The sequence below is a fragment of the Canis aureus genome, chromosome 4 (genome assembly GCF_053574225.1).
Source record: "Canis aureus isolate CA01 chromosome 4, VMU_Caureus_v.1.0, whole genome shotgun sequence".
Classification (NCBI taxonomy): Eukaryota; Metazoa; Chordata; class Mammalia; order Carnivora; family Canidae; genus Canis; species Canis aureus.
In genome coordinates, this window is record NC_135614.1 from 4,053,407 (window position 1) to 4,071,390 (window position 17,984).

The 17,984-nt window shown below is 36.7% G+C and overlaps 1 protein-coding gene across 4 annotated transcripts in view; it reads right to left on the bottom strand.

Moving 5' to 3' along the window:
• Positions 1-17,984, bottom strand: part of RYR2 (ryanodine receptor 2) — a 727,449-nt gene that overhangs the window by 283,363 nt on the left and 426,102 nt on the right. For all 4 annotated transcript variants that reach the window (XM_077894379.1, XM_077894378.1, XM_077894377.1 and 1 more), the window contains exon 25: positions 11,718-11,801. In XM_077894379.1, coding sequence (XP_077750505.1) covers positions 11,718-11,801 — 84 coding nt within the window. The remainder of the gene's footprint in view (positions 1-11,717; positions 11,802-17,984) is intronic.

Consider the following 17,984-nt stretch of genomic DNA (forward strand, 5'->3'; position numbering starts at 1 on the left):
GGCATCAAAATTCCTTTGCAGTTACTGGCTCTCAATTTATTTTGATGTAGCATATAGTCCATAATTAAAATAAAACACTAAGATTAATAAGCTATATATACTGGGCTTCAGTTTCTTTTTTAAAATACATTTTTTGCCTGGAAAAAATAAAACATAACTGGCAAACTGCCAGCTTTATCTGCATCAAAAAATTGATAGCGCTTGGCTCCACTGATGAGCTGTCATGTTGAGTAGCAATTTCGTTTCGTACCTCGTTCCCACCGTTTTTCCTAAGCAGGTATTCTAAATGAGCCTTTGAAACAACATGTTCAATATAATATCACTAAAGGGGCAATTAAAGTGGTGTAATAAAAAATAGGGCAGAACACCAAAACCGCTAGGCAGGAAAGCCCTTTTTTCTAGCCTTTCCCACCTCTCAAACTGACTTGTTTAGCAGGAATCAGGTTAAATGAAGCTTGGAAGTCATTATGCTGTGAAAGATGTGCAGTAAACATGAAAAGATTATGTCCAAGTTCAGTGGATGTTAGGTGTAAATTCCAAAACCAAATCAGCCCTTCAAGTTCCCTGGAACAAATGGGAAAATCTCAGATGGCTGCACACCAGAGATATTAAGGACAAGTTTTGCTGGAAGCACATCTATTAAAAATGCATACTGGGCTGACATTTCCACAGACAGAAGAGAGAGATAATTCAAAAACCTTCACCAGAAAACAAATACAGGGAAATTCATTTCAATGTAGAAATGAGAAAGGAATCAGACAAGGGATATATTTTTTCTACTGTTTCACTTTTTTGTTTTTAAGTAAATATAATATGATGATATGCCTGGGAGGCCTCCCCTGCCCCACCCAATTCCTTTTTTTTATCAATTTCTTTTTACTTCAAGGCTTTCTGCTACCCTACAGCTCCTTTGAAACAAAACCACAAGGTATCCAATGCAGCAAGAAGGGTTCATCTCAAGAGAGAGACCAAAGAAAGCCACTCTTGGCTTTTGGATTTTTAAAATAGGCTTTGAAGATTCTCTGCAGAGACAATGGTCTTTTAGATAAAAGCCCTTTTGATATTAAAAATTATGCTTTTGAATATCAAAAAAGCAAGGCTCAGATGCATTGAGACCTAATGAAAACCAGATAAAAATTCCTTCTCCTGCCCAGAGAGATTTGAGAGCATAGCAGGAAGCTGGAGCTCCCCAACACTTACCCAGGTAGAGACAAGGTAGATTCCCAGGGCCAAGGTGAACTTCTGTCTTGCTTCCCAGAGCATACTGACGAGTCTCCCACACACAAGCCCTTCCTTGCAGAGAACAACTTCAGAAAAATAGAAGTGGCAGCCAACCAAGTCTAGGCTGATAGACAGACGTCCCCATTCCCTCCACTAACAAACTACAATCTCCAAATTGCTGGAGAGGGTATTGTTAGGTTTCTGGCACTCTCTACATAGTCTTAAAGAGAGCTAAAAGAAGAGCAGTGACCTGGAGTACTCATACAAATGAGAAGAAGAAACCGACTGTGTAGACTCATCACCAAAGACCAGTGGTGAAAACAGGCACCCCATGAGATGCCAGCAGCGATGAATGAAGATAATTGACAAAGGCACTTTCCTCTGACCAACTAGAGTCATGTTTCTGAGCCCTCTTTCAGACACACTCTGATCTTGGACTGTGTCCTTGTTCCAATTAGTTCCATTTTAGCAAGAATCCTACTGGATCAGTTTAATGAAAATCCTCCACCCTTGGTATCTGATCACATTTCCCACCTCCCACTCTGGATATCTTATCACCAGGTGGGTCAGCCTTCAGCAAGAATCCTATCAAGCTGGTTTTGCAGAATCTCCCTCCTCCTTGATGTCTCCCCTATTAGTAATCTTCTACCCATTGTCCCCAACCTCCTTGGCTATGAATCCCTACTTGTACTTGCTGGATTCGGAATGGAGTCCAGTTTGATACAGAGGTCTCTTTTCCCCTATTACAACAGTTCTTGAATAAAATTTGCCTTTATGGCTTTAACTTTTGTCCAGCTCCCGTTTTTTTTGGACATAATTCAGTCATGACAGCAAAATCAAATAGGTATACTGTGGATCCAATGTCTCCTCCTCATCAGGTAGATGTCTCAAATACAGGTAGCCCCAGTGGTAAGAGGGAGGTAGACAGTGAATTCAAATTCAACAACAAATATTCATTCAGTGGTAGAATGTATTAGGCCCTATTCTAGGAACTAATGATAGATCATACAATAACATGGACAAAAAAGTCTACAGGATTATGTTCTGATGCAGAATCAGGCAATAAACAAAGTAAATATAGAACAATACTATGTTAGAAGATGTAAGTGCTGTGGGGGGGGAAAAGTAGAAAAGAGGCATGGGGAAAGGTAAAATTTTAAATAGGGAGCAATTTTATTGCATTTTAATTTTTTATCAAATGGGGAAATAATCTTACAGAGGTTAGGAAAGATTGCTTTGACAAGAGGACATTTGAATCACAACTTAAAGGTGAGAATCAATACTGAAAACATCAATTTCAAAAGATGGCACTGAACAGTCTAGGATTAAGTTTCTTTCTTTTTTTTTTTTTTTAAGATTTTATTTATTTATTCATGACAGAGAGAGAGAGAGAGAGACAGGCAGAGGGAGAAGCAGGCTCCATGCAGGGAGCCTGATGTGGGACTCGATCCCGGGTCTCCAGGATCACACCCTGGGCTGAAGTCAGCACTAAACTGCTGGGCCACCCGGGCTGCCCTAGGATTAAGTTTCTAACACTAAGCTTTATTCTGGTGCAAAGTCCATTAGGCTTGAATATGAAATTAAACTGGATCAGAGAAAATAAAAAACATTATATAGTAGCACATTTTTAAATTTATGGTTTGTGAAATTTAAACATTACACATAAACGGAGTATATAAACCTGTTGTTGTTTTTTTGCCTTTGTAATCACAGTACTTCATCATTAAAGAAAAAACCCAACTGTATTTGTAACACTATCTTTTACTTAGGTAAATATTTACATAAATTGAATTTAGTACATATGTTATGTCTATATAAACTGTGTATATATGTGTATACACACACACACACACACACACACATCTCATGGGCCTACACATTCAAGCATCCAAGCCTTCATCTCAGAAAGTCATTTATATATATGTATATGCATTGAGAATATCATTCTTAGCCATTAGGTGCCCCAATATCCCCACTTAACCCCTCTACAACCCATCACTACCCAGCCTTCATAGCATTAATAGTAAGAAGGGTACAGAGGGAATTTATCACTGGATTTAAAGACCTCTCAGACAATTCTAAACACTACTAATTCATAATTCAACACTTTTATTTCCCAGTGATATGTACAAGCAACCACAGAACACTATTATGTTCTGTGCTGACTTAGTAACATAGATAAGTGCTAAAAAAAAGTTTTAAGAAATGGCACTGGCATTCAGACAAGGATTTTCTTTTCATTTAAATCTATAGTTTTGTTTTTAAATCTCAATTACTCAGGCATATTAGAAATCGGTGATCACAAGCTCTGAGAGAATTCTTTTCTGCTGCGTTTTTTCTTTGTCCCTATAGTGAATGGACTTTGTGTTCATCAAACTATGCAGTGGTTCAAGAACTTTACAATAAATGTGGGAAGGTTTGTGAATTTATAAATTGATGATAATAGGTTACACTCTTCAATTGCCTGCTTATTTGTGTTGAGGAAGAATAAGAAAAAAGGGAGAAAAGAACTACAAAGAATCACACATTCCATAAAAGTGGTTAAGAATTTTTAATGAAATGATATGTATTATACATAAGAAAAAACTATATTCAAATAGTCTATTTTCAAACAGGAAATGCAGAACATAATTCAAACAACACTTTGAGTGTACAAGTATCCTTCAATCTGAAATGGGGCTCTTGTAGGCAGTATGCAGGGTTTTTTTTCCTATCCAGTCACACTGTGCCTTTTGATTGGGAAATATAATCCATGTACATTTTGAGTTAATTCGATATGTAAGAACTTAGTAATGCCATCTCATTCATTGCTGTCTGGTCCTTCCGTATTTCCAATGCATTCCCCTCCCCCCTCTGTTTATGCCAACTTTTGTACACTGATTATACTCCATGGAGGTACACTCTGTTTCCCTTTGTCTTTTGCAGGTCCACTCTAGGGGTCTGCTTTGTGGTTACCTTGTAAATTTACATAAATGTCTTATAGATGAAACATTCCATTTTAGGCTGATGGTAATATCTTCAAACATCTATTAAAGGCTCCTCTTCTGCCCTCTCACATATTATTGATGTTACAATTTACCTCTTTTTGGGTCATGCATTCATTAATGATTTAGAGTATAGGTTTTTAAAAATATTTTTATTTAGAAAGAGCACATGAGTGTGGGGAGCGGCAGAGAGACTCCACACTGAGTGGGGAGGCCAATGTGGCACTTGATCTCACAGCCCTGAGATCATGACCTGAGCTGATACCAAGAATCAGACACTCAACCTGACTGAGCCACCTAGGCACCCTAGGAGCTATACTTCCTATTACTCTTCTACTTTGACTTCCATATTGGAGTTGCATGGTTAACACACCATCCGAACATAGAGTTTCATTTCGTTAAGTCTGATTATTTGATTTTTCTCCATTTCCAATGTGCTGTGAGCTTTCATATGCTGCTATATTCCTGGTTTAGCATCTTGCCAATTCAGCTTGAAGATTTCCTTTCAGCATTTCTTGTAAGGCAGGTCTAGAGGCAGTGAATTCCCTCAGCTTTTGTCTAGGAAAGTCTTTATTTCTCTTTCACATCTAAAGGATAACTTTGCCAGACTGGGTATTCTTGGCTGGCAATTTTTATATTTCAACACTTTAAATACATTATTCCACTCTCTCCTGGTCTGTCAGAATTTCTGTTGAGAAATCTAATGCGGTTCCTTTGTCAGTTCCTTCCTTTTGTCCCTGGCTTCGAGATTCTTTATGGTTGATTTTTGACAGTTTCATTAAATTGTGTCTTGGAGAAGGTCTTTTTACACTGAGATAACAGGGTATGCTGTTAGCTTCATGGACTTGAACATCCAAGTCTTTCTCCTGGTTTGGGAAGTTGTTGGCTAATATTTCTTTAAATAAACTCATCCCCTTCTCCTCCCAGGGCCTAATCATTCAGATATTTACTTTTCTGACAGACTCTGAGAGTTTTTTAAGGCTTTGTTCACTCTTTAAACTTAGTTTCCAGTCCTCTTAACTGTATTAATTCTATATTTGTATCCTCCAAGCCACTATTCTTCCTCCACCTGATTTTTCCTGAGACAGATGTTCTCCTCTATATTCTTCATCTCATTCACTGAATTCTTCAGGTCCAGTATTTTCATTCAGTTCCTTTTTAGAATATCAATCATTTTGATAAAGAGCTCCTTCTGTTCATTAAATTTATTCCTGATTTCACTGGATTGCCTGAGTTTTCTTGGAACTTGTTGAATTTCTTCATAATAGCTATTTGAATTCTTTATTGGGTTGTAATGTTCTTTGCCTTTGAACTTGGTTGCTGAGAATTATTTTCTTTTTGTGATGCCATATTTCCTTGATGTTTCATGTTACTTTCAGGTATGTATTTTTGCTTTTGCATTTGAAGTAGCCAAGAGCCTCATAATTAGCTCTGTGTCTTCTCTAGTTCTTACAGTTTGCTAGGCAAGTTATTAGAGACCTCTTTTTTTTTTTTTTTTTTTAAATCTCCAGAGGGGTTGCTATATTTCAAGTTTGTAGTTTTTCCCTTGCCCACGAAGTGTGGCCTGTTTTCTGGGCATGTTCCCCATCTCCTCAGGCTTGCTTTTCTGGACAAATTCAGGAGCACACACACAGCTAGTGGGAAGAGTAGGGGGAAGTATGGGTTTAACACTTGGTTAAATGTTGGGGATGTCCACGGATTTGGTAGGAAGATGGGATAGGACATGTCATTATCAAAGGCTTGTGGCTGGATTTTCTGCTGAACAGATTCAAGACTGAAATTCTTATCTACCTCTTTCCCCAAATCCTCACTAAGCTCCCATGACAAAGATCCCATCCTAGTACTCTGGGTGCTGGTGGACAGAAATGGGTTTCTCTAGCTGCATCCTGCCAACTGAGGAAGCTGAATCCTCTCTCCCCATCTGCCTCTTTGCCTACAGGAGAGGTTACCTGTACTGATAAATCAGCTCCAAAAGCCTCCTTTTTGGAGGTAGGGCAGTGCCTAGAAAGTTTCTCATACCACTTTCACTTAAAATAAACTCATATTTTCCTTTTTCTTTTTTCTTCAACAATGTGTTGGCATCTGCCTTTTGGAAGACTGGATTTCTGCAAGTCCTCTGTGGTTGGTGAGTGCCTGCTCAGTTCAGCACTCACCTAATTCTTGCCCAATAGCCACAACAGGGCTCCAGCCAGTTTCACCCACTAAACAGGTTCCACAGTTTCTGGAGTTTGTCTGTCTCCTAAGATCTGCAGTGGTAAGATCTTGGGTCCCTTGGAGTAAGGTGCAAAATCTGGAAACCTCCACAAAGATGCTCTTGTTTATGTATGGATGTCTAATTTGTTGATTAAAAAGGGGGACAAAAAGGAGGAACATCTTCTGAGTCATGTTGCTGATGTCACTCATGTAGTAGGCATTTTAGAAACTAGGGGCATTGTAATAAAGCCTGGTCTCTATTGAGTGCATAGTCACAGAGGTCTATTCCTCTTCTATTATATTTATTACGAGGTTTTTCATCTGTATTAGATATTAAAGATTTATTTCTTTTTACATTTGTACATGATATCTCAATGGTATTTTAAAAGATGCAGCAATATTACTGAATTTATTGCTAACAAATAACTCTATAGATGCGTCTGAGTTTTCCATGTAATATTACCTGCTGTTGATGACAGTTTGTTTTCTTCCTTTCCAAAACTCATACTTTTTTTCTTGTCTCATTGCATTGGCTGTGTGAATATATCAGGTACTAGTGACTTACACTATCTCATTCCTGAATCCTAAAGGAAAAACTTTTGGGCTTTATCTTATAGATTGGTTGTTGTTGGCCTTTTATCAGGTTAAGAAGGTTTTCTCAGACTACTGCTTCCTAAGAGTTCATATGCTTATAAGTAAAACATTTTATAAAATAGTTCTAAGTGCAGTGGGATAATTTTAAACTAAGGCATTTCCTTTAATAACTATAACTCTAATAACATTTTCTTCCTTCTTGACTCAATTTTGGTATTGGTCTACACAACATCCATATCATTTAACTTAGGAAACTTTGGCATAAATTTATACATTTTGCTAGTTCTACTGAAATATCATTAAAATTGCAAAAAGAAATCTTTTTTCCTTTATCAATCTTTCCAGAGGTTTTATTCTTCCTTCTTATGAACATATGCTTTCTTCCAAGCATTGCTTTATATGAGCAATTCATATGTTTTGATAGCCTTTTCCTTTTCCATTCTTATGTTTTTAAAATTTTCATGATGATACATTTGATCCACTAGTTATTTCAAACTACACTTTGATGTTTCTAAATGTCGTTACTTTATATAGAATTTTTTGGTTTTTGCTGTTACTCCTTGTGATTGAGTGAATGTGATCTTTATGTTGTCAATGTCCTCATGTCATAGATGCTAAATTTTACATATGTCCCTTCTGTACAGTGTTCTACATATGCCACTATTTTACTTTACAGGGGTTTAAACTTTTATTAATCTTCACTAACATTAGACACAGCAGTTTCTGAGAGTTGTGTTATGAATTATCACTATAATTGTATATTTGTCAATTTATTTCAGAAAATCTATTAATATTTTGACTTTTTGAAGCTATTTTACTTGGTGCATACATGAGTTGTTATAGCATAATGCTTGGGTTGTTTTGTTTTGTTTTTTAACCTTTGTGCAGTGACCTTCTCTTAATTTTGCTTTCAGAGCTATTTTGTCTTATACAGGACAATGGATAAGAAGGAAACTACAGTCTCCTTTTGAGTAATGTTGCTTGGGTACATCATGTTCTCATTATTTTCAATATTTCTATGTTCTAACTTCTTTTTAAATTTTATTTAAATCCCAGTTAACATACAGTGTAATATTTAGTTTCAGGTGTACAATATAGTGATTCAATACTTCCATACACCACCCGGTGCTCATCACAAGTGCAATCCTTAATCCCCATTACCTAATTAACCCATTCCCCCCATCCGCCTCCCCTCTGGTACCATTAATCCACCACCATGCTGAGAATTAGAATATTATTAACACCAATATATATGTGTACTCCTCATATATACACATTAACATATACATATGTACATATAAATATAAATCTATTTAAGCATGTTTTGCTTGTTTTTCAGTCTCAAAAAATGGTGGTATATTTTAGCCTTGTGGGATATATTTTTATTCATCCTCAACATTATTTTTTAGTTTCATCTACGTTGCCATTTATGACTAAAATTCATATTTTTATAATGTTATTTCATCCAACTTAATCCATCTTCCTGATGAATAATATTTCTCCTATTCCTCTCCCTTATTTTTATGCTATTACAAATATTTCTAAAAACAAGAGCTTTCATGTTTGTTGGTGTGGACTATTTCTAGGGTTTATCTCTAGGAGTGAGACCACTGGGTAACAAGATGTGCAAATGTTTACTTTTATACAATGATGCCAAATAGCTTTAAAAATGATTGTAAAAACACTCAAACCTTTTAGACTTGTGTGGATCTGCATCCACATCAGTTTTTGTTATTATCAAATTTCTTAATTTTTGCCAAAAAATAATAAAATTGTATCTCATGGAAAATTTAGATGTAGTACAGACTGCCAGCAGGTGTGAAGAGTTTTCATTTAATGATATCTGTCCATTTCCCCATCTATTTTCAAATAATGCAGAACTACTAAAAGCAACGTAAAGAAAAGCCATCAGTAAAAAATTATGAAGGCAGAGGACTTTAATTCATTCCTCAACAAGACTAACTTATTGCAAACCTTGTGTCCTATGTATTCATTAATTAATCGATTGGTTTCTATTTATCTTAGATTTAGAGACCAGAATTGAGACGGCTATCATAGAAACATATATTAACCCCTATTTCAACAGAAAAAAAAAAAAAAGCCTGACTTTTTCTGACAAATTTTGTTTAAATTGATTAAACAGTGAAAACTGGCTTTATCAATTAGGTTTTACTGCAAATGAATTCAATGAATTGAATAAGCTAAATTCTGGCCCCAGGAGGTTTTTGTTTTGTTTTGTTTTTTAAAACTATTTGCTGGAGCATTTTTATGTTCACAGCAGAACTGAGAGGAAGATACAGAGACTTTCCTGCCTCCACACATACAGCTTTTCCCTATTATCGACATTCTTCAAGCAAGTGGTACATTTGTTACAACTGATGAACCTTCATTGAGACACCATTATCATCCAAAGTCCCTAGTTTACATTCCATGGGTTTAGATAAATGTATAATGACATTAGATAGTCATTATAGTGTCATACAAAATACTCTCACTGCCCTAAAAATCCTCTGTGCTCTGCCTTTTCATCTCTTCCTACCTCCCAACCCCTGGCAACCACTAATATTTTTACTGACTCCACAGTGTTGCCTCTTCCATAATGTTGTACAGTTGGAATCACAGTTTTTTTTTCCTACTTTTCAGATTGACTACTTTGCCCCAAAGTTTTGACAAGATACACACACACATTTACATTGCATGTAATAATAATAATTTCTTAAATATATTATGCTGGCAAAGGTAATCTGAAATTAACATTTTCATCTTTGTATCCTTGCATACATCAAGTTGCAAGTACAGTATCTTTAAGTGAAAGTACAGATATAACTACAAGTTTTTGTTGTTTGTCATCTTAATAATCCCTTATGATATATAATTACCAAAAAACAGTGAGTGACTTCAATAAAAGGATAAGAAATTATATTCCAAGTAAGATGGTTTCTAATTTTTTGCTTTAAAAACAAACTGAACAAGGAAGCACATGAGTGAGCGGTCATTAAACATGCTTTCTGAGGATGAACGACTACAAAGTTTTGGTTCACTGAACTGATATTTTTTCTTTCTTTCTTTCAACAGATATTTTTCTTTGAATTATTTTTTAAGAAAAAATTACTTATGTCAACAAATGATGCAAATGACCCAGAACTTGTCTCTTTTTTATGAATAAATATTTATACATGGATATATGATATAAATGGAAAAAGAATAACTGAATCCATTTCATTATGTACTATTTCCAATAAAATCTTACTTTTTTACACTGATTTTTATCAAAAAATGAATTTATGTTGAATACTTGAATACCAAAAATAATTATAATAGCTCAAAAGAAAAATTTCAACATTTACTATGATCACAGAAAACAAACAAAAAAATCCAATTTATATTTACATTTGGTTATAAAGAAGTATGACAGGGTGATCACTCAAAATATATTTTAATAGTGTAACATTTTGTGAAGGAAATGGATTAGAAACACAATTCAAAGAGAAAAACAAAATGATGCAAAAATATGTTATCAATGTTCATATATAGTTTCTCAATAGATGATGGCACATGCCTAATCACTCTGGATATACTTTTATTAGTGACACTCAAAATTAACAAGAAGTGTCATTTCAAAATGTAAATTAGTGAAGATGCCATAAAATAGCATCCAATGAAAGTGCTCAAATTTTTAAAGAAAACTTTTAGAAACTAAAAATGTGTTAGGTAATAACAGCTTTTACACATTTTTTTTTAATGGAATACCTGAGTATTTGTTGAACTAGAGGACTTGCCTGAATTGGTATCTGCATAGCAAGCTCACTGTTTCTATTTTGATTTTATTTTTATCAGGGATAACTTGAGGCCAGGGTGATTAATGGAGATTATGAGGTGACTGCTTCGCTTTATCCTCATGGTATTATTTTACACATGTCCAGACCAGCTATCTACAATGCAGAGGCCTCAGAAATTAAAATAAAACAAAAATAACAACATGAAACAGCAATCATTTGTTGAGCAGTTGCTCATTTAATACTCCAAATTTCCCTATGAAAAGGCATCACCTGTTAGCAGCTGAGAAAGCTGAAGTTTTGAGAAGTTAAATTGGATCACAGAAAGAGGCTATCCTCCAGCAGGCAAAATCACCCACAGGGCATTCATTGCCTCAATTTACTCATCTTAAAATGGAAGTAATAGTACCAAACTTTGTAATTATTCCTAAAATATTTTCTTTTGATAAAAAGTAAATTAAAAAAAAAAAAAAAGTAAATTAAATTAGGGGCGCCTGAGTGGGTCACTTGGTTAAGCATCTGACTCTTGGTTTCAGCTCAGGTCATGATCTCAGGGTCATGAGACTGAGCTCTGTGTCAGGCACCATGCTGAGCATGGAATCTACTTGATTCTCTCTCTCCCTCTCTGTTGCCCCTTCCTCCCACTTCCATGCGTGTTTGCACTTTCTCTCTCTCAGATAAATAAATACATCTTTAAAAACTCAAATTACATTATAAAATATCTTGGTGCAAAGTGGAAAGCCAGACATAACAGTTAGGGATATGGGCACAGGGGTATTCAGACACACCTGCACACAGGGAAAATAACATACATTTTATAGTGTACTACCAAATATTTTCTGAGCTTTGCTTCCTCTCCGAGCAAGTCATCTAGTTTTCCATTAAGAGTTACTTGGATGCACTAAACCAATGCATAGACTGTTTAGTGTTGCTTAGACATTCAACTTACTTCTTGGGCAGCTTCATTTTTTTCACCTTTTCTTCAGCATGTTCATCTGAAATGCCCACATGACATCCTAATGCCAGCAAAGTCCTGGAAGACAAAACCAGAGATAAATTGCAAGAACTCCTTCTCTGTGTCCAAAATAACCCAATATAATAGCAGATGGGAATTAGGCAGAACAGTCCACCTAGAAAGCAGAGTAGAAACCGTTTTTAGAGCAAAGGGAAAATATTATTTATAGATTATTTACTTTTGAGTAATGAGCAAGTCATTGAAAACTGAAATATCACAAAAAGCAATATATTGAATAGTAAGTCTTTCTCCAATTCCCTCCCTGTAGTCCTGCTTCTTTCCCGAAAGGCATTGATTGTTATCAATTCTTGAATATCCTGCCCAGTCTTTACAAATACTAACATGTGGGTGTGTGAGTGCACACACATGCATGTGTAGTTTTCCCTTTTGGGGGGAAAAAAGAAACACTACACAAATTCCCTTTTACACAATGGGTACATTCAAGAGACCACATTCTGCAATTTTCTATCTTGACTTTACCCTGTAACTCTTTCATATAAAGCTGGTTTATTTTTAAACAGCTCTGAAGTATTCCATTAGTTGGAAATAAGTCTCATTTTCAAAAAACATAGCAGGGTCCCTGTTTGCCGGAAACAATTTATTCATTATTTTTAAGATACTCTATATTTTTTACCTCCCCTGAATGAGCTTTTATTGATTTTCCCAAGAAAAGATCCTTATAATCCACATGCAGAACTCAACCTTTAGAGTCTTCCAGGTTTACATGGAACAACATAACTTTAGCATCCAAGACAATGAGTGTTTTTTTCTATCTCAACAGGATAACATACAGTGGCTTATCCTTTTTGGATTACAGAATTTCTAGGGTCGAGTCAGTTCTAGTATGGATGTGGCAAGTATCTACAATTCACTTACCCTTCGCAATATCTTAAAAATGAAAATCTGGAGACAGACAGATGGGTGGTATAGGTGGATAGAACTGTGCACATGCACACATACACTGTAATCAAGTTAAATTTTAGGTTATACATGGCAAAATTAAGATGACCCTGTGAAATTATCCTTCAGGCGTTTAACTGCGTAACTATGAATAAATAGATCAAGAATTGACTGAAGGTATAAAATTACCTAAAGAATGTGCCAATTAAAATGAGACAATCAGAAACAGAAGAGTAGAAAACAGATTCATAGAACAAACACAGGTTATACTTTTTCAAACACTGTCCAGGGAACAAGAAGTTTTTTTGCTTTCATTCATTCATCTATTCAATAAATATCTGTTGCATATCACTAGCACCAGGCTCTGTGCTAAATTTGGGGGATAAGCTTACCTGGTGGGGAATACAGCAGTTAATTATAATTCAGGGCCTTTTGGGCAAAGAGATACTTAGTAGAGGACTATAAAATCATCAGAGAGGTTACCACACCCAGCCATGATGGAACTCAGGATGACAATTATATTAGGATTTATCTTAAATTCAGACAACTAAGCATATGCCTGAGAAATCTTCTGACTATAATGAATAGAGAACCGTGACCATACATTAAGGGAGGGTCTGGAATGCCACACAGAGGGAATTACACTATGTGGATGGACAACAGACAAGTCATTGAGGGTTATGCTCAGAAAGGCATAATTGGAAGCTGTCTGGTCAGAAGTGTACTTATAAAGGGTTAATTTATTATTGTTTTAATAAGCTTACCAAGTTCTGTAATCATCACTGCAATCCATTCTTAGAATATTTCACCCCATCACATTCCTCATGTCTATTTGTAGTCATTCTTCATTCCAACTCTACACTCCTACACGCCACCACTAATCTATGTTTTGTCTCTACAGATTTGCTTTTTCTGAACATTTTATATAAAAAGAATCATACAATACAGGATCTTTTGTGCCACACTTTTTCAACTTAGCATGTCTCTTAGGTTTATGAATCTTGTATCAGTATATGCATATCAGTAATTTATTTCCTTTTATTTTTATTTTATTTTATTTATTTATAATTTATAATAATTATATAATTTATTTATAATATATAATTTATTTCCTTTTATTTTTATTTTATTTTATTTATTTTTTTTATTTTTTTTTATTTTTTATTTATTTATTTATTTTTTTTTTTTATTTATGATAGTTACAGAGAGAGAGAGAGGCAGAGACACAGGCAGAGGGAGAAGCAGGCTCCATGCACCGGGAGCCCGATGTGGGATTCGATCCCGGGTCTCCAGGATCGCGCCCTGGGCCAAAGGCAGGCGCCAAACCGCTGCGCCACCCAGGGATCCCTTATTTATTTTTTTTAAAGATTTTTTTTTAATTTTTATTTATTTATGATAGTCACACACAGAGAGAGAGAGAGGCAGAGACACAGGCAGAGGGAGAAGCAGGCTCCATGCACCGGGAGCCCGACGTGGGATTCGATCCCAGGTCTCCAGGATTGCGCCCTGGGCCAAAGGCAGGCATCAAACCACTGCGCCACCCAGGGATCCCTATTTCCTTTTATTATTGAAAAGTATCCTATTGGATGGCCATGTCACATTCTGCTATCCATTCATCAATTTATGCACAACTGCATGGTTTCAAGCTTTTGGCTCTTACACATGATGCTTCTATGAACATAATTCTATAAACCTTCATACACACGTCTTTGCATGGATATATGCTTTCATTTCTCTTGGTTGGATTTGCAGTAGACTTGCTAGGTTGTTCGGTAAATTTGTGTTTAACATTTTAAGAAACTGTTGTATTTTTTTCTAAAGTGGCAGAACACTTTTTACACTCCCACCATGAATACATGTATGTTTTAGCTTTCCTGAATCTGCACTGACACTTAGTATGTCCGTCTTTTTTATTACAGGCCTTCTATTTTTTCTAAAAAAAGATTTTATTTATTTATTCACGAGAGACACAGAGAGAGGCAGAGACACAGGCAGAGGGAGAAGCAGGCTCCATACAGGGAGCCCGATACAGAATTCAATCCCAGGACTCCAGGATCACGACCTGAGCTGAAGACAGATGCTCATCCACTGAGCCACCCAGGTGCTCCAATGTTAAGTATCTTTTAATGTGCTTCTTAGCAGTTCATATATCTATTTTGGTAAAATAAACACTCAAGTGCTTTGCCCATTTTATAGTTGGGCTATGTCCTCTTATTTTTGAGTCATAAGAGTTGTTTTTTTTTATTAATTAATTTATTTATTTTAAAGATTTTATTTTATTTATTCATAGAGACAGAGAGAGAGACACAGGCAGAGGGAGAAGCAGGCACCACACAGAGAGCCTGACATGGGACTCAATCCCCGGTCTCCAGGATCACGCCCTGGGTTGCAGGCAGCACTAAACCACTGCGCCACCGGGGCTGCCCTCCTAAGAGTTCTTTCTATATTCTGGATACAAGTTCTTTATCAGGATTTGCATGATTTTCTACAAATTCTACAAATATAATATATGATATGATTTATATGGTATATAAATGCTTTCTCCCAGTCTGTGCTTTATTTCTTTGAAATTTCCTTCATAGTTTCTTCTGCAATGCAAAAGATTTTGCTTTTGATAAAATCCAATATATTGATTTTATCTTCTTCGATAGATCATGTTTTTGGTTTTGTATCTAAAAACTCTATGCTTAGCCCAAGGAGGTTTTAAAATGAGAGCAATAGATCATTTAAAAAATCTATTTAGTTAAATTATTAACCACCACAAGTTCTTTGAACAAAAATTCTTTGTTCTCTATATAATTCTATTATCTGTACTAAAACCACTTGATTTAATGTTGTTTAACTCACATGTTTAAAAATTTTTACAAAGCTGAAGACTGGGAAGAGAGGAACATACTACAAAGGGTTTGCTATGAAGCCTAGGCAGAGGCTAGCTGCTCTGGTCCATGGCAGAGAAAAACAGAATAAAGAATCAAAAAAAGGAGTGGCTGAGTGTAGATTTTCTGTCTTGATTCTGGCAAGTACTACTAAATTAAGCAGCAAAAATTGGTTCATGTGGCACTATAATACTTTAAAGTATACAGCCACAGAAAATAGAGTGAAAAGACTGGTGTAAAGCTACAGAGAGAACATGAGGCACCCAGCAGATGATAAGTATCTGGTATGTAAGAGACTGAGCTATATTGCTTATTCATCACTTCATTCATTCAATGAACATTTACCAAGCTCTGAGTAAAGTTTGAAAAACGGTAGACAAATGAGATGCCCATAGGAAACGTAGGGGTCTGGTGGAGTAGAGAGGTCATGCTGGAATTCCACAAATCAGGAAAGGAAGTTCTTATGCTAAGAGATACGGAAGGGGTGAGTGTCTTACTGAGTCAAGGAGCTCAGCAAATGTTTCCCAAGGGAGTGGTCTGAGATGTACAGGATGAGAACAGGGCATGGGCGGGGCGGGGGCGTCATCCCAGGAATGGACATAGAGAAGGCCCTGCGGTACAAAGAAACATGTGAACAGGTGAGTTCAAAAAGACTAGTGTGATTAAAAGCAAGAAAAAGAGAGTGGCCCTCCCACGTGATGAAACTGGTGAGACGGGAAGCCAGATTTTGCAGGACCTTCAGGAAAATTCAGAAACTTACTTTATCTTAAGATTGGTGGAAAGCTGCTAAAAGAATTTAAATTGAGAGAAGACATGGAAACCTAAGAGTTTGGAAAAGATCAGCTGGTGACAAAGTCAGAATGGATAAGAAAGGAGAAAGGATAGATTTCACTTGGATCTGTGGGGATGGTATTCTAGTTTCAGGTGAGGAATAATGGCAGTTTAGGTTCAAGTGGTAGAGTACACCCAGTCGTGTTGGAAGTACTGGGGTGGTCACAGCACCATTAGAGATGGAAGGAAAGAAGTGGATGGATTAAAAGATGATTAGAAAGCCCTCGGCAAGGGATGGGGGTCGTGGGGGGTGGGGAAGTATTAAGGATGACTCTGAGATATCTGGTGTATTATATGGGGCATCTTCAATTTAAGAAGAAGAATACTTTTAAAATGACTTAGGGGCAAAAATTGGAGGAGATCAAAAAAAAATCACAATGTTTGAGGTACACTTGCCAAGGAAATTGGCAACAGAGTCAATGTTATGTGCTGGATACTCTGCTAAAAGTAGGTATAGGATAAGGAGTTAAAAAAAATAAAACCATGGTCCTCATCTTCATGTAGCTTACACTGTAATAAGAAAAGCAAATATTAAATGACCCCAGAGAGTAATATTAAAAATTGTGGTGAGAGCTATAAAAAATATCACGGTGTTATAAGAGAAAGGGAGTAGGGGGTAGAAGAGGGTCTCATAGAAGAAGTACATTTAAGCAGAAACATGAGTTAAGAGTAAGAAAGCAGGATCCCTGGGTGGCGCAGTGGTTTGGCACCTGCCTTTGGCCCAGGGCGCGAACCTGGAGACCCGGGATCGAATCCCACGTCGGGCTCCCGGTGCATGGAGCCTGCTTCTCCCTCTGCCTATGTCTGCCTCTCTCTCTCTCTCTCTCTCTCTCTCTCTCTCTGTGACTATCATAAATAAATAAAAAATTAAAAAGAAAAAGAGTAAGAAAGCGCCCATCTAAAAATAAGGCAAAGAACTTTTCATGCTAAAAGAATAGTATATATGAGGCAATAAAAATTCTGAGTCATTAGAAGAAGAGATCATGGGGGCTGGAACATAGTGAACAATGGCAGGAGTTGCAAAGGGTTCATGCAGTGAGTGCCACTGAAGCCACTGAAGAGTTCCAAGCACCATGTGTATGAATGTTCACGTGCAGGTGCATAAGCTCTGGCTGTGCACAGAAAGAACCAGAAGAATGCAATGTGTGGGGGGACCAGTGAGAAGATTCTCATGGCAATCTAGGTGACACATGATGGTGGCTCAGACCAAGAGGAATACTATGGAAATGGGGGTAGGGGAGAGACTGAAGATACATGGAGGAGGACCCAGTGATGGGCTAGACCTGGTGATGGGGTGGATGCAGGGATCAAACAAAAGAAAGAGTCCAGGATAACTCCCAGATGTCTGGCCCGTGTAGCAGGATGAATGGAGAGGTCATTCACAGGAGATGAATGGAAAGCTAATGTCAAGGTACCTTGGACACATCCAGAGAGAATGCCATTTGAGAAACGAGATACACACAGAGCAGGTGTCTGCAGTAAAGATGTACCTTCAGGGAGTTGTCAGCACTGTGTGGAACTTAAGTTGTGGGTGTGATAAGAATACCTAGCAACTTTGCAACAGAAAGAGTGAGCCCAGGACTGAAAATCATGA